Consider the following 15,761-nt stretch of genomic DNA (forward strand, 5'->3'; position numbering starts at 1 on the left):
ACTCCAGACCTCTATGTATAACGCGATAAATAGGATCACCTGTCTCCACGTATAGCTTTCCGAATAACGTCCACCTTGAGAACCCCATCCGAACCCAGGAATTCTGGGCGAGAACGCAACTGAATCCCTGGAGGGTCACCACAATCAACACTGTTGAACATCTGCTGGGCATCCGAGAAGGGCACCCGCCACTTCCACCAGATATCATCGCCCTCTATATCAGCGTCACCGGGAATCTCAAGTGGTTCCTCTGCATCTTCGAGGTTCTGAGCCCACATGGACAGCTATTTGTTGTATTGCATGACCACTGTCCTATCTCGAAGCGATCCTTCATCCATGATCGCGATCCAGTCTGGGTCAAGGGAGCCAGCCTCCCTCTTGCCTCAAGCTCGGCAATATTGGATAGAGTAAAGGAACGTAGCTCAGTGTACGTAGCCCCTTTGAAGCTAGTGGAGTAGTCGCCAATCAGGAGCTCGGTGCCCCAGTCTGGGAAAGAGTCGCGCTCGATATGCGTACGGCCTGGGGCCGGCTCAACCAATGTTGACCATTTCAGACTTGACCGCCCCTTGGGGTCCGGTCTGAATCAAGATTCGTGACAGGAAGCTTATATGCGACTTCCTTTTCCTGTTGATTGTATGGCCTCACCAGCGTAAGCCCCAGTGTAGAGAGATATAGATTGGTTCACACCTGCTAAGCGGATAGCAAAAATTTATCATGAACCACAACATCCTTGACAGCAAGAATGTATATACACCAAATTCCACAAAGAAAGCGATTGGAAAGCTGCCGACAATTAGAGTACACTCGAAGCTATACTCATAGCAATCTAACTTTCTACCGAGATGAAAGCCTTCCGCATTTTATCGCAGCCCTGCTTTGTGTTTCGGGTTTCCACCATGTCATTGCTCTTCCTGTAACCGATTCTTCGGTCCTACAACCGCGCTCCAATATCGGAGACACAAAGAACAATCCAATCCGAGCAGAGGTTGAGATCCGCGGAGAGGATGCTCTGTCTTACGATGTTGACTGCTGGGCCATGCTATGCAATGGGAAGCCTGCAGTAATGTGAGGGTGCCTAAGATAACTCTCACTTCGCAATTTTGACCTGGAGATGTAGGTATATGCTGACTAGAATCTAGGCAAAAGGTGAGCCAAAGGACAGCCGACAAGAACCGACAGGTAAAGTTCGGCAGTGCGGCCAAGAAACAACCATTCGCAAACCGAGCCAAGTATGGGATACAAGCCAGCCCTGCAACAAGTGCCTGGGCGGATCATCAGCCCTGGAAATCTGCGGAGGAATTTACTTTTGCATCAACTGCTGATGGTGGGAAAAAGTACGTCGTGTATACCCAGACCTTCACTTCTGACGCGGATTCATGGGCTAACTGGATGGCATCTGCCATCGCTTTTTTAGTGCAATCCTGGTCGGAGTCACGGACAACTCGCAGGAAGAGCAGAAACACCCCTTGCATACCTTATACCATGCAAACCAAACTCGGGCATATAACGAGACCTCGAAAAGCTCAGTAAGGTCGTGGTTCGAGATTACGAGGTATAACCAGGGCTGGGAGAACAGCTAGTGTTAGGTGAGTGGAAATCGTCTCTATCCGTTTACGTAATACGTGTGGCTATGCTTCCTTCTGCATCATTTTCGATATCTAGATCTGACATACTTATGAATAGGCCGTACTGCAAGGCATACAATGCCAAAGACATGAAAGTCTGCAGTGCGAGCACCAAGGTCATTGGTAACTGGGAGTTTGATGTGGCCGAGTATGCTCACATTTACAACCACCTGAAAAAGAAGTTTGAATATGTGGGGAGATGATTGTAATTTCCTTGCTGTCTTGAGTCAACTAGAGTCTAGAAAAGTTAGCGCTCTCGTTCCAATCTTTCCATAATCAGGATTTTGGATAGTTTGGTGTTCTTTTATGTATATTTTCTCTCCGAAAGATCTATTTACTTCTTGTCAGTAATTATGCTTTGATGCTCTGTAGTTGCTCTTTAGTTGCTCTTTCTTGTACACGTAAATGTGAACAACCAAACTCTGTTCTTTGGATTAGAAGTGACGGGTAGTACTTGGCGTTTAGACTATTAACAGTATACTCCTTACCCAGGACATCACAGTGCTAAGTTAAGGCAGTTGATGCTCAGGCCTTTCTGTTTACGATTGGTGAATGCTGTTTCACTGGCATAGAGTACCGTGCAGAATGCATAGTGCGCTTAATGTCATATTAGTATCATCATGCCATTTAGACCACGAAGTCAGTCTCTAGGGACAAGTATTGCCCATAGATGTATGAAACAGTGGGCCTTGTGGTAGTAACTCTGGAAGTGCTCTTGCTGGGAGGCCTCTACTAGAGTCATTATAGGGGCTATAATCATCTGGATCCAAATGACTTCAATGTACTTTTGATAGAAGCTCGAACATTCCTTCCAAAGCTTGTTTGCTTAATTTGGTCCACTTGATTGAAGAACATTTGCCTCTCTTGATTTCAAGCAAACAAGTATCAGCTCACACCCAGTGTTTGCATTCGAATAAAGGTGAATGGGCTTGCCAGGTCTCTGGAACAAGTTCAACTTCGTGCGCACATACTGCTTCCTTCCGTCTCCCAACTGCATGATGTCTACGATTTTCGTTGGATACATCGGCGCACTCATCACCATGGCAGATGCATTTTACCCCTGGCTGTTAGCTGTGGCCTGCGCACTCCTGATAACAAATGTGCTGTACTACTCGGTGATTGAGGTACGGTCAGGTCTGCCTCTCCACCTTGGTACGGCGAACTAACACGTCACCAAACAGAAAAATCATATCACCAACATCCGGAATGTAGTCCGTGACTTCGTACGTGATGCGGCCACGAGCAAAGCGATATATGGTTATGAATATATTCTAACCTCCGCAGCGTGACCATCGGTACTACCGTCCCTGGGCGCCGGAGCCAATCATGATCCCAGCAACCAAAAAAATAATGACCGAGCTCAGCGAGACATCAGTCTTATCTCAGCGAGCGGTCTATTCAGACGTAAGTCCGCCAAATTAGAATAATGGCACAGAGCTCTAACCTTCCCAGCTGTTCGGATTCAAACATACGTTGAACGGCGCAGACCACAACGAGGTCAACACGAGAAAGTCGCGTCTTCTTAGCCGGGTTCTTCAGGTGCGAGGTCCGACCCAGTTCGAGGAACTATACCCGTATCTTCTTCATCACCTGAAGACCATTGTGGATGCGAAAATCTCTTCTGGTACGTTCGCTCGCTGGAAATCGGTTACTAGCATACCTGCCAAGCTATATTGTATCAGTCATTGAGTTGACTTGCCAGGAGGCACTACGTCTATCCGTCTAGCTCTATTTAGCGAAACGATCCTCTCACGTCTCATGGGCGCGTGGTTTTTCGGGGGGAATATGAGTAAGTTCTATCCCTACTGACCACAGTTTGACGAAAATGCCACTCTGAACGCGAATAATTTGACTACAGCGTCTGACCCGCGTCTTCGAGACGCCTTGTTGAATCACCCACGCCAGATCAAAGCATGTTCGGCTGCATTTCAGCTAACTCCAAGATTTATTGCACCGTATGTTTAAAGTCAACAGTCGCTATGCGGGTACTCTACTAACTTACTCCATTCATCTAGTCTCGTCCATGCAATGATCACCTGGCGTGGATCGGCAATGCACCTGATCCAAGACAGGCTGATTGACGTGATAACTGCTGGAATTGATATTTTGGATGAAAAACCAGAGATCAAGAAGGTTTGGGCTAATATTCTAGAGCTTTACTGCAGCATGGGATCTACCCCGACTAATGATCGTGGTCCACAGTTGACACTCCTTTATCATATGGTTGACTTATCGACAGCAGACCGCAGCTACTGGACACCAGAGAGACTTTCCCAATCACTCCTGGGCCTCTGGCTAGCAGCTTCGCACCAGCCGTGGGTAAACCTACACGCAATTCTGGTTGAGTTGTGCCTGCGGCCCGAGTGGCAGGATGCGCTCCGAGACGAGGCCCTGCAGAGCCAAGACGACCTTGCAAGCAAGATCAACGAGCTACCACTTTTGGATAGTTTCGTGCGAGAAACTGCACGAGTGAATTCCTTGGATAAAAGTAAGTAGATTTTTCAGGTGCAGCCCTGCCAGCTGAGTCCTGGGCACTTGTGTCTCTAATTCCTTCCCTTCGGGACTCTGGGTGTAGTCGCGATCCGCCGCAAAGCCCTGACCGATTATTCGTTCTCGTCCGTGCCCCTCTCTATTCCGGCCGGATCAATCCTTTGCGTATCCTCGTACGATGCCACACGCAATGAGCACATCTACCCGGACCCCGAGAAATTCGACGGCAAGCGATTCATTAACGGACGATGCAAAGATACATCGAACAAATTTGCCGACGTCTCTGAGAATCATTTGATCTGGGGCTATGGATCTCTCGCTTGGTTTGCTCAATACCCATCAATATATTTTGTCACGGCCTATACTAACCGGTCCCACTTAGCCCAGGAAGACACCATGCTGCTTTTATGATCAAAATCATCGTTGTGCATATTGTGACCAACTATAGCTTGCGATTGGCGGACCCTGAGGCACCGAGATGGTGGACTTGGGAGGATTTCCGCATGCCCTTTGCGTCGACGCGAGTGCTATTTAGCAAGAGGGCGACTGAGGACGATGGTCGTTCTTGATTCTCACGCCCAAAAGTGCAGGGTGAAAGTGTCTTGGTGACCTGGATGTCAGGACTGGACGGGCAAACTTTTGTCGACCGCGCTTGATTAGGTATGGCTGAGAAGATGGGGAACCCTGTCCTCCACAACATGTAGTATTATGTACAATTCTAGTCACGAACTGGGGTGATAGGGTACTAAGGATTTCAAGAAGTCGACGAAATCTGAGCGAGGTCGTATCAACCAGGGGAAGGAATTGGGGTTAGGGGGAAGTTATTGGAGACGAAAGTGCTATTTGTGCTACGGATGAGAGCAGGGTTATTATGGACATTGTGAAGGGAAGTATTCTAAGAAAACAAGTCGATAATCAAATTATTACTGTAATATCAAGAATTGAGAACCGCTCACTTCCACATCGCAAACATCGAATCCGTAGACTCTTCCTTTAGGACGCCATACGCTCAGCACGAGCCTGCAGCTTCTTGACCAAATCGATAGCATCCTTGGTAGCATCATCCAAGCTCTCCTCCGGCAATCCAAGCAGCTCATTCTGCACCTTGTCCAAGTGATCACTCGGATCCTCCGGGTAAAACCCTCTTGCGTACAGCAACTTAGCAAATCCAGCCATGTTACCACCCTTAACCAGAGCCAATCCCTCCTCATACCGCTTCTTAGTACTCTCAAGAGTAATCGTCCAATTAGCATCCGTAGTCCCAGTAACACGTTTGACACTCTCAAACATATCCTTCTGGTTGACAACGAAGCTCTTGATGTAGAACGACTTATTCAGGAACGACGACAACGTAAGACTCTGATCACTCTCATCCTCGGGAAGCTCCTTAAGACTGAGCACCTTCGCCACGGCCCGCCCAACCTGCGCCAACGTCGACGTCGTGTTCTTAGTAGTGCCATCATCGTAGAAAGTCACAGTCCGCTTGTCAAAGTCGAACCCGAAGCGCACTTCTCCGCCCGCCAAGCTATAGTCGTACCAGAATCCACAGCACACATTAATCCACTGCATACCGAGCTGGGCGACCTGGTCTCGGTTGGCTTTTTGGATAGGGCCGAGGAAGGTCTCCTCGCCTAGCTTGACCTTGTCGATGTCCCCGCCGTACCCATTCGGCATGATGTAGGGAATACCGGCCTTGGCGGCTGCCTGGACGATCTTGCTGTGGGTGTCCCGGGGCGCTGTGGGGGACATGGTGATGATGAGGAATTGCTGGCCCTTCAGGGCGGAGACAATGCTTGCTTCATCATTGTAGTTGATATGGGCGATTTGGACCCCTTCAGGGAGTTTGTTGGTGCTGTCGGCCCGGGTCAGGGCTGTAACTGTGTGTTTGCCGGTTTTGAGGAGCTCGGTGGCGATGTGGAATCCCACGGTGCCTCCAGCCTGAAGGTGTGTGTTAGTGATGCTGTGTATGGCGTTTGTGATAGGCAGAGTGACTTACTCCGATGATGGCGACGCGCTCGATGACGTTCTCGAAGCCGGCGGGTTGGTCTTTTGCGTACTTGGCCATTTCGTTTGCTTTTTGGGCTTGAGGTTGAGTTTCTTTGAAAGGTGTAGTGGGAATACTGTTGTGTTTGAGTGTAGTGATTGAGCTCGTGTGGATGCTGAACTGAAGTGAGGGCGAGCGTCTATTTATGTGTTGGAGGTCAAGTGTCGATCCTTCTACTTCAATGACTTTGGACCCAAACCAGACTGCATCACATTTCAAATCTCGGAAGTCCTAGCCCCGACACGATCGGACTTAAGGGATTACCACCATCGCCGATTGTAATTGGGCGGCTTTCGCCCACTGAAGGAGCGTAAGGTGATGATGAGGTGAGATTCCCGCTCATCTCCGCCGCCGCCGCCGCACGCCAACAAGAGCGGCGATGCGGAGATAGTCAATTAACTCCGCACTAGCAAGAGTATCGCCGCAATAGCCGCATCAACGCCGCTCACGTGGTTGCATCTTTACGATTCTGAACATCGAAGTTCCCAGTAAGCAGTATGGTATCTCTTGCAGCATAACTACTCTCCGGAATACATATTTACAGTCCGCATAGTAAGTCCCACTATAGCTGTACCTCACCACCGAACATCGGCAGATACGGCCCGAGAAAGAACTGATCCCAGTACAGCTCCCAGCTTATGTCAGGTATAGAGGCGTTGGCCTCTGGTTCTGGCGGTGTCAGACCAGATTGAAAGCCTGCCTCAATCGCTTCCAGCTCAGCCAGCTCCTTGCGCTTTTTAGTAGTTTTGAGGCTGAGTAGATGTCGTGCCATTGACAATGCCTCGCGCGTCAGTGTTGTATCGGCCGCCTTGACTAAGTTCTCTAACCGCTTGAAGACAGTGCCGAGATGAGCGGAGGCGATCAGACTGTCAATCGCCAACAGAACGCAAGCGTATTGGAAGACGCTGCCGAGGACATTCCAGAATAGATGACCTTCGTTAGCGAGCTGCTCGGCCGCCTTCAATCCTGCATTGCCACAATCAATGATGAGACTGATGAATTCGTCCGATGGCAACACCTGGGCCTGGTACAAGCGGCGATAAAAGCAAAAGGCGATGTCTGCCGCGGTCACCACTAGGAATGGATGGGTTACTTTGAGTTCAGTCACTGCTTTTAGACGTTCAAATAGTTCCTCATTCAGGTCCGCGGGCTCCGAGTCCAGACGAAAGGGGGAGTTTGGTGCAGGGGTACATTGGACTAATCGGACGAACTGGTCGGCAACAGACCCCGGTGTTGGGATGAAAGACTGACATGTCACAGAGCGAAAGTGTACAGCGGAACAGTCTTGCTCATACGACAGCATATTGTGTGCAGCCCACGAGGCCCAAAATATTCTTCTGAGCCGGTCAGCATCAAGCCCAAGGACAGCAGCGCCAGCCTTGGATGCTACCTTCTTGATGCTCGCTTCGTCGTGCAACCCCACTGTTTCACACAGGTGCATGACAGTGCAGGAGGCAATCCAGGCAATTTTGGGGCGACTTGTCGCGCGAAGATAGAAGGCACGCATGTCCCATGCGACGATGTGATCAATGTTTAGCGTGCGCATGGACGCTGGATCATCGAGAATTGCTTTGGCGTACAGCACCAGGTCAGTCTCCCGTGGATGTCTATTGGAGGAGAGGAAGGACCCGAGGCAGGCTACGCCAGCAGCCACAGCAGCGAATGTAATATCTGTACTATAACCGCCATCGTAGTACTGATGACACCGATCGGCGAATATTGTGGGGTCCAGGATGTCGCCGATCGGGTTCATGACAGTGAAATACACCCCCGCATAGTGGTTGAGGTCCTGCTCGGAGATCAGATCCCCGAGAAAGCTATGAGGGTTTGAAACCTCGTCTGGTCGGTTACCAAAGTTGTAGGCGCATGACCGCATTCTCGGAGGACTGTCACCACCAAGATTAACACCCAGAACATGTGGAAAAGCCATAGCCGCAGATGCTCCCGTATATCTGAACTTCTGTTCGTCGAAGAGTCCAGGTGGTGTGCTGGTTACGGTGGCGGGACTCTTCGTCGACGAGCTATTGGCCTTGGCTTCGCGGTGCCCTTGCTCTACGTGAGGCCGGTTGGCCAAACGACTTCTTCCATCAACGCTGATACGCTTAGCTTGGGGCGGGTCATCCACGCTATCACCCACAGTACCCGTCGCGTAGTCATCATATCTGCAGCTATAGTCGTATGTGGTGCACATGCCGCAGGGATATCGGTTGTCACATCTCCGCTTTCGCTGGTGGCATGGATTGCAGGCCTTCCTCGCACGCTTACGCTTGGAAGTTGTCGACATGGCAGATAGGTGAGTTCAGGCTCCACAGCCCCCTATGGGATAGGCACAACCGTCAACCCAGCGCGCGTATCTTCTGCATTCAACTTGCAGCGATCGAGTTGCGCTGTATATTGACTCGAGCTATGGAACAGCTCATGAGCTAGATAGTAAGCAATGTCGAAAGGTTCCGTGGTCCGCTGACGGCACGTGACTACCTACGACTGATGCCTAAGGCATTAAGCCGATTTATACAGGCCAGGCAATGCGACATCTTCGAAATACGTACGCCCACGACATGGCCAGATATTCTACGGGTAAAGGCGGAGAAGGGGGTGGAAAAGGTGGGGATGAAGAAGCTTAAGGCTGTCGAGATACCAGAGGAGGAAAATATATTGGTGCCGGACGTTCCAGAAGGGGAAGATGTATTTGTCCCATACAGATCAGATTGAGGTTCGTTAGCCGTACCCAAAGCTCTCAAAACCAGTGCCTCCGAGTTGGTTAATGCGCCTGAGAAACGGACTGTCTCAAGAAGATAGTAAAGTGACTGAGGTCTAGCCGTTTTTGATGGGGTTGGGGGACTTAAGTGTTCCTACCAATGCTGGCAAAGAATCAGACTCGATCTCTCATCCTTATTACCATGTCAACCGAACCCAAAGTAAGCCCCAGTCCACCCCACCCCCACAGGCACCTCCATCCCACCGAACTAACACAACGCCTCGGGCTCCCTTCAAGAGAATTCAGCCAATCCCAGCTGAATGGGCAGATAACCCGTTCTACCTCCAAGGGCATGATGAACTCGCATCAACCTACGGGCTCACAAACGTCCCGGTGCTATTAGCAAAAGGCCCTGACAGCGGAAAGTTCGGAATCCTAGGTTCATATAACGGCTGCTAATGCATTGGCAATGTGATAAAATGCCTGATTGAATGTTCGAAATCACGAAGCCCACAACCTATTCGGGGACGTTGCATGTTATGAAGTACCAAGAGGGAGAACGGATTAGAGACGAGATAGCCGCAGAGGGTCCCGTATGCGGAGCAGCCGGATTCAGGGCAGAGAAAGGAGATCGAGCGCTGTAAGACGTGTGCCAAGTTACGAGCTGCCAATTCTTAATTCCAATGCAAATATTGATGGGATTGGATGTTGTGATGACGTTATTCAGGTCTTTTGGGATAGGCTATGATGTAGTGATGTGATGAACGTAATTAACCAAGTAGGATGGGGCTCGGATGCGAGATAAGATAGATCTCACTAGCTGTTTGTGGTTAGTGGATAGCTATTTATGGACTAGTTCGTGTAATGCTTGGCGTGCGTCATGTTGACGGGGAGTGATTCAACCACTCCGTTTACTTTATTCCTGACTATATAACTCCCTTCAAGTGTATCCTCTAAAGATATTCTCCCAATTTACTCATCACATACAACTACTCATTGCCATTGAACCTCTCAATCCTCCCTTGCAACACCTACATCACCACAATCATGATGAACAGATCCCCCAGAGTCGCAACCCGCTGTCTGCGACAGCAACGCCTCCGCCAATCAGCCAGTCGCTACCGTAACGCTCGATTCCAATCCTCGTCCTCATCTTCGTCCTCTTCCTCCGGCTCCACTGGCACCGGCAGCAGCAATCCCGCCCTGGTCGGCGGTCTCAGCGGCGGTCTCGTCGCCATCGTCACCGGCTACACATGGTACCACTTTTCGGGAGCCCGCAAAGCCGTCAAGACCATGAAACAGACACAGGTCTATGCCGATCAAGTAAAGCAAGGTATCATCAACAACGCTCCAGAGCCGGACAAGGCGCTGAACTGGCTGCGCGATACGCTGAAGAGCTATGCGGTGTTTCTCCCGGGCGTGAGCCAGCATATTGATACTGCGTTCGATGATCTGGAGAAGGTGAAGCAACGGCATGGGCCTGAAGTGGATAGCATCGTGCGGGATGCGTATAAGGAGCTGAAGTCGCTGGGAAGCAAGGGTGGTTCGAATGCGGATACCGCTATTCAGGCATTGCAGGTGCTGCAGAAGAGTCTGACGCGCTTGATGGAGTTGTCTGGCGATGCTGCCGGAGATATTCTTGATAACCACCCGTGGTTGCAGGAGAAGGTTGGTGGTGGATGGAAACAGTTGAAGGAGATGGGAGAAGCGTATGGACCGCAGGCAAAGGAGGAGGTGGATAAGACGAGGGAGCAACTTGCCGGAGTGGCCAAGAAGGGATTCAGTCTTGCGTCGGTGGAGGAGGTAAGGAAGCTTATTCAGGAGAAGTCGGAGAAGTTGCAGAAGCTTGGGGATGAGATGTGGCAGAAGGGGTTGGAGGAGAGTAAGCAGTACTTGGATAAGAATCCGAAGGTCAAGGAGTTGGTGGAGAATAATGCGGATGCGTTGAAGAAGGGCAATGTTAGTGAGTTGTGGGGTATGGTGAAGGAGGCTGCGTCATCAGGCAAGACGGAGCAGGTGGAAAAGTATGTCAAGGAGAAGGTCGATCAGGCACAGCAAAGTGGGTCTTTTGATTTGAGCAAGTGGGCGGATATGGTTCCTGGAGGATCGAATGTTCTGGGCCAGTTGCAGTCGCTTCGCACGCTGCAGGAGAAGAAGGGCAAGGAGGCTGAGAATGTCCTCAAGGAGACGATGGATGAAATCCAGCAGGTTTTGAAGAAGAGAAAGGAGCAGATGGAGAAGCTCGCCAGTGAGGCGAAGAAGGATAACTAGTGTCTCCGTGCGGAACTTAATGTATATGTGAGATGAAGTACCATCGATCGATGATTAGATCTAATAATACATGTTCTAGAAATTTCTGACAAAACCCATTCTAACTTTTGTGCCGGTCGATGAGCTCACGACTTGACGTTAGTACGCCTTGTACGCCCTTGGCAATCTCGAACCGTCCGTCGTACAGTGGATAGACCACAACAGCGAAAAAGGCACAGAATTGCCAGATGATTGCGACCGTAGTCCACCCCGAGAAAAATGATTTAGTGAAGATATAGTCGCGATAGAGCGGCATTGGCCAGAGCACAAAGGTAATCAAAACCAAAACCACGAACATGGCCCACGCGATCCATGACCATCGGTGCAGCTTGCGCAGGGTGTCTTCTGTGAAAGGGTGGCGCACGTCGTCTAAACTGAGACGGCTCGGGGTTGACGTCGGGCTGGCATCCGTCGAGATATAGACCCCTTCAACCTTGGTCTCTTGAGCTGCAGGCGGCGAGGTCCTGGTCGGTGCTTCTTCGGCGAGTTCGATCCTGAGGAACTCTCTCCAGTCGAACGCGTACGGACGGTATAGAGAAATTACCACGGAATAGAGAGCAGGCGAGAAGAAAGAGCCGATAGCGCCGTATAGTGCGGGCAGCTCTTCGCCAGTCGTGGTCATGTTCACGGCCCCATACATTGACTTGGCCGTGGCGAGCCAAATAGCGAGACCAGTAAAGAAGCCAAGCACTGGCGAAGCGATAGCGGCGAGGCGCGTCTGGCGGGACCAGAACAGAGTCAGTCCGAGAGGGATGATCCCTGGACAGGACAGAATAGGCCGAAAGTAGCCGATCCACGTCATATTGGCGCCCCCGTAGTTGAGAGCAATGGAAATTCCGGTAATAAAGATGGCATGGAATACGACTGTTATGTGACTAACTCCCAGGAGCCGGCGATCACTGGCTTGGGGGTTGATATACGTCTTGTACATATCAAACGACAGAATACTGCTGACGGCGATCATTGAGGATGAGACGGTGCTGGTCAATGCCATGAATAACAGCACGAAAAAGGCGATCATTCCAGACTCTCCAAGAAGGGCTTTGACCAGGTACGGCATCACCATGCCTTTGCTGACCTCAGTTGTCGTGATATCAACGGGATAGGTGGGCCAGATGGGAGTGTGGTGGAGCGCTCGAGCAGTCAGGCCAATAACAGTGCCTAAACCCCAGGGGATACCAAAGACAGCTATGGCAGCCAAGTTGTATGCCGGTACGGTAGAATTCACTTCACTAGCGAAGGACTTTTGCCAAAACGCAGTGTCCTATATCAGAGTGAGTCTTAATGTTTTCCAGGAAAGGAATGGATGGGCCTACCATAACTACCAGAGCTAGATTACCGAATTTCAAGATCAAGCCCCAGATAATGGCGCCTTTCGATTTCATTGTGAGCAGCGATCCCTCAAAGTTCCCGGAGATGTAATTTTCGCTCGCAGTTGCGACCACCTTGTCGTAAAGTCCAGCCAATCCGCCAACCTCGGGATGTGTGAGGACGGAGAGAGTAAAATAAATTATCAGAATTAAGGCGACTGCGGTGTGCAGAAAGTCGGTCAGAAACGTCGCCTTCAGGCCCCCGACAGCCGTGTAAAGAACGACTTTGCCATACTTTGTCAGTATAATACCCTGTGTTATTCACTGACCGAGCTTACCTCCTAGGGGAATTAGAATGGTCGCAGCAACGAAGTTCATGCCGGAAACACCGTTGATAAGCTGGGATCCGGTCAAGATCATCGAGGCACAGCCAAATACGTTGTTCGTTAAGTTCAAGACCATGTAGATAACATGTCCGATCCAGCCGTACCGCATACGAGTAATCTCAAGCGATGTGTGGGCATACGGGACCCGGATTTTGGCCATGACACCCAAGGCAGCCATCAAGGCGATCTGGAAACAGAGACCCGATCCCCACCACTGTATGAGTGATACATATCAGCATCTGACATAACTAAAATTAAAGGCTTTAAACATACTAGCGGGACTGCCAATCCATAGCGATAGCACATCGCCGCAGATAGCACCGTCTCGTTGATCCACATCCACGAGGAGAACACAGCAGACGCAGTCAAACCTGTGCCAACTGATCGATTTGCGACCATGAACATCTCCGACGTGCCAGAATCCTCAGAGAGATACACTTTCTGCACCTTGATTGCGATAAGAATCACCCCGCAGAAGAACACACCAAGGCCGATAAGGAGGCCATAGGCCGTCCCTTGCGTAACGAGTTCGACAGCTGCCATGGTGACCAATGCGCTACGCGGCAAAAATGACCATCAGCCTCGGGTTACCGAGGAAGTTACATGGATGCCAGGCATCATGATTTAAGTATCTGCCGGATGAGCACAATGCCTAGCGGCTCGCCGATAACCGTCAGTGTCACGCTGTTCTTGGCTATGATGGCGTTATACATAACCCGGCCGAGAACAGGGCGGGGAAGCTACAAGGATGCAGCTGTGAGCCGCTTAATACGGCATTGATTTCACGGTGGATGAACTGAGTTTCTAGACAGAGATCGGGTGGCCCCTTGCTGGTGGGAGGGGATATGGCGTGCGCCCTGCCGCCGATGGCAACACCAGCGGGAGAGGATCTGATAGGCTTTGTCGGCCAGTAGCGTATCTAAGTGACCTAGACCTTACTTTGAATTGGCTGGCCAGGAGTGAAGATCCAAGCACCCAATGGTGCAGAAGGATCACGCATGCTGGTTCTTCACCTCGACTGTTCTTATGCTTCTATTGGAGCCTGAGGCAGTAAGGCACGGCATCAGGGCAATGAACAGAACTCCACAGAGGCCGACGCATGCAAAATGACACGTACAGAGTATGTTTGTCGCTTACTTTTCAGTCTGTATATTGCGGCTGTTAGCTTAAAGTGGGTCGCAGATGTCCAGTTTCAGCTGGGGCTATAGTTGACTGTTACAAATCCCATTGAGGTTGTTGTGAAGCGATGTAATGGAGTAGATCTCAGTCGCAGCCTGACTGATAAGGCAGTCAGATGGGTCGGGCCGGGTTACTCCGACCACTGTTCGATAAGTAGTCACGTGTCAGGAATCTTATCGCTACTATCTTATCGCTAATTTGACTCCCTTGGAGCTCATCATCGAATAGTTAATACTTTGCCTGTCTGATATGGATTATGCCAATATTCATACAATTATTCTTCCAAAATATTAGTACTCATTTCTCTTTCCCCGAGCTATAGTGCATACCAGTTGACCGAAGCTGAAGCTCCATCATCATGATGCTACTAAATGAATCACCATCGTCGTAATGTGTTAAAAATATATATCTTCAGTAGTACTACCTCAATAATGGTCCTACTTACTCGACCAGGCCTCATCACACAGGTGATGTACTAGTATGTAAGTCACGACGAGACGAGACTCCTCTAGAATACCCAAGGAGCCATCCCTCCCAATTTGGCAATTTGGGACGAGTTGACCATAACTATCTCCAAGATAGACGCGCTGTTTACTGGTGAACAATGACACCAAAATCTGACGGCCAGCCAAGTAAGAGGGGGAGGGGAATTAACCGCCGATCATCGGTGTTTTATTCCAGAGATCTATCTCCCTTTACAAGAACCACCCCTCTAGGACTGACTATATATAGCTATATCATATATCGAACAAACTGAACCACTCTATCATATGTCAAACTAAACAGACGCCGCAACCGCCTTATCAACCACCGCCGCAATCTTTTCCACCAACATCTCCGGCTCACTCAGCATCGGCGAATGACCCGCGCTACAGCGATCAATCTCCGCCCGGGCCAACTTAGCAAACCCGCCTTGAAATGTAGCCGGTACAGCCTGATCACCCTCACAGATGAGATAGGTAGATGGCAGATACTCATACGCCGCCCGAGTGGTGGGGGTGGTTTGTACCAAGTAAGACTGCGGAATGAGGCGCGATTCCCACAGGGCTGCTTCGCCGTCCGGGAGATCACTGTACAGAGTTTTGGCTCCGTTCATGATACGGAAGCGGCCGTCCGACTGAAAGCAATGAATTAAGCTGGTCCTTAAGATTGTAAACGGATTAGATGGTGAAAAACATACGGTCACATAATTGTTCGGCGACTCGCCAAATGTTGATATGACGGATGTACCCTCTGGTAGAACAAAGGCAGCATAGTAGAAGAGATGTAAAACACCGCCCTTCTTGCCCTCTGCTTGACGGGAAGTATAGGCGAGGGACTGGGGAATAGCCGTACTGCCCACGATGCCACCGTATGAATGCATTACAACAACGACGGATCTTTCCTCTTTTTCGATGAGCTGCTGTAAGGTTTCGGCGACGGTGCGTGTGTCGTCTTCCATTGTGCGGGTTGGGAAGACATCGGCCTCTACGTCGGCGCAGCTGGGGAGGGTTGGGTGGATGACGGGGTATCCTAGGTCGCGAAGTCCCGCTGCTAACTTGGCGTAAACGAGGGGGGTCTGGAAGGAGCCTTGGATGAGTACGATTGATGGTTTCTCGGTAGCCATTGTATTTGGGGATTTTAATCCTTGTGTAATTTGGGTTGTAGGTGGTTGTTGGCAGAAGTGAGAACAAGAAGTTCAAAATGGGGAAAAACATAAGCGCGCCCGGGCACTAGGTA

The 15,761-nt window shown here is 50.2% G+C and overlaps 7 protein-coding genes across 7 annotated transcripts; 3 read left to right on the plus strand and 4 right to left on the minus strand.

The window, feature by feature from the left end:
• Positions 1-742: 742 nt before the first annotated feature.
• Positions 743-1,828, plus strand: BO83DRAFT_387783 (uncharacterized protein; the record flags this gene model as incomplete). The annotated part of the gene is made up of 4 exons (XM_025532735.1): positions 743-1,065; positions 1,140-1,334; positions 1,415-1,552; positions 1,684-1,828. 4 exons carry the CDS (start codon positions 743-745, stop codon positions 1,826-1,828), a joined length of 801 nt encoding a protein of 266 aa, XP_025389300.1.
• An 837-nt stretch (positions 1,829-2,665) lies between these two features.
• On the plus strand, positions 2,666-4,684 carry BO83DRAFT_397915 (cytochrome P450; the record flags this gene model as incomplete). Its single annotated transcript, XM_025533217.1, has 9 exons — positions 2,666-2,749; positions 2,807-2,848; positions 2,910-3,029; positions 3,078-3,249; positions 3,328-3,414; positions 3,484-3,580; positions 3,641-4,113; positions 4,201-4,438; positions 4,498-4,684. The coding sequence occupies 9 exons, from the start codon at positions 2,666-2,668 to the stop codon at positions 4,682-4,684; spliced, it is 1,500 nt and encodes a 499-aa protein (XP_025389301.1).
• Positions 4,685-5,108: 424 nt separating this feature from the next.
• BO83DRAFT_310578 (aromatic alcohol reductase) lies at positions 5,109-6,180 on the minus strand (the record flags this gene model as incomplete). Its single annotated transcript, XM_025527443.1, has 2 exons — positions 5,109-6,053; positions 6,112-6,180. 2 exons carry the CDS (start codon positions 6,178-6,180, stop codon positions 5,109-5,111), a joined length of 1,014 nt encoding a protein of 337 aa, XP_025389302.1.
• A 270-nt stretch (positions 6,181-6,450) lies between these two features.
• BO83DRAFT_245910 (C6 zinc finger domain protein) lies at positions 6,451-8,563 on the minus strand. Its single transcript, XM_025527004.1, has one exon. The coding sequence runs from the start codon at positions 8,441-8,443 to the stop codon at positions 6,722-6,724; it is 1,722 nt and encodes a 573-aa protein (XP_025389303.1). The 5' UTR covers positions 8,444-8,563; the 3' UTR covers positions 6,451-6,721.
• A 1,238-nt stretch (positions 8,564-9,801) lies between these two features.
• On the plus strand, positions 9,802-11,210 carry BO83DRAFT_377504 (uncharacterized protein). Its single transcript, XM_025531011.1, has one exon. The coding sequence runs from the start codon at positions 9,908-9,910 to the stop codon at positions 11,126-11,128; it is 1,221 nt and encodes a 406-aa protein (XP_025389304.1). The 5' UTR covers positions 9,802-9,907; the 3' UTR covers positions 11,129-11,210.
• Positions 11,082-13,418, minus strand: BO83DRAFT_463463 (sodium:solute symporter family protein). Its single transcript, XM_025537356.1, has 4 exons — positions 13,137-13,418; positions 12,816-13,077; positions 12,484-12,761; positions 11,082-12,431 (listed from the first exon to the last, which is right to left on the minus strand). Exons 1-4 carry the CDS (start codon positions 13,404-13,406, stop codon positions 11,229-11,231), a joined length of 2,013 nt encoding a protein of 670 aa, XP_025389305.1. The 5' UTR covers positions 13,407-13,418; the 3' UTR covers positions 11,082-11,228.
• A 1,157-nt stretch (positions 13,419-14,575) lies between these two features.
• On the minus strand, positions 14,576-15,693 carry BO83DRAFT_358712 (alpha/beta hydrolase). The gene is made up of 2 exons (XM_025529323.1): positions 15,223-15,693; positions 14,576-15,159 (listed from the first exon to the last, which is right to left on the minus strand). Exons 1-2 carry the CDS (start codon positions 15,646-15,648, stop codon positions 14,821-14,823), a joined length of 765 nt encoding a protein of 254 aa, XP_025389306.1. The 5' UTR covers positions 15,649-15,693; the 3' UTR covers positions 14,576-14,820.
• Between the last annotated feature and the right edge of the window lie 68 nt (positions 15,694-15,761).

This window comes from Aspergillus eucalypticola, assembly GCF_003184535.1.
Source record: "Aspergillus eucalypticola CBS 122712 chromosome Unknown BO83scaffold_9, whole genome shotgun sequence".
NCBI classification, from domain to species: Eukaryota; Fungi; Ascomycota; class Eurotiomycetes; order Eurotiales; family Aspergillaceae; genus Aspergillus; species Aspergillus eucalypticola.

Bases quoted from the DNA above. Each gene is read 5' to 3' on its own strand.
- BO83DRAFT_245910 (XM_025527004.1), bottom strand. From the start codon at position 8,443: ATGTCGACAACTTCCAAGCGTAAGCGTGCGAGGAAGGCCTGCAATCCA.
- BO83DRAFT_377504 (XM_025531011.1), top strand. From the start codon at position 9,908: ATGAACAGATCCCCCAGAGTCGCAACCCGCTGTCTGCGACAGCAACGC.
- BO83DRAFT_463463 (XM_025537356.1), bottom strand. From the start codon at position 13,406: ATGGCAGCTGTCGAACTCGTTACGCAAGGGACGGCCTATGGCCTCCTT. The intron at 12,762-12,815 runs GTAAGCTCGGTC...AGTATGGCAAAG, and splicing joins CATTCTAATTCCCCTAGGAG to TCGTTCTTTACACGGCTGTC. The intron at 12,432-12,483 runs GTAGGCCCATCC...ACTCTGATATAG, and splicing joins ATCTAGCTCTGGTAGTTATG to GACACTGCGTTTTGGCAAAA.
- BO83DRAFT_358712 (XM_025529323.1), bottom strand. From the start codon at position 15,648: ATGGCTACCGAGAAACCATCAATCGTACTCATCCAAGGCTCCTTCCAG. The intron at 15,160-15,222 runs GTATGTTTTTCA...CATTGCTTTCAG, and splicing joins CGCCGAACAATTATGTGACC to TCGGACGGCCGCTTCCGTAT.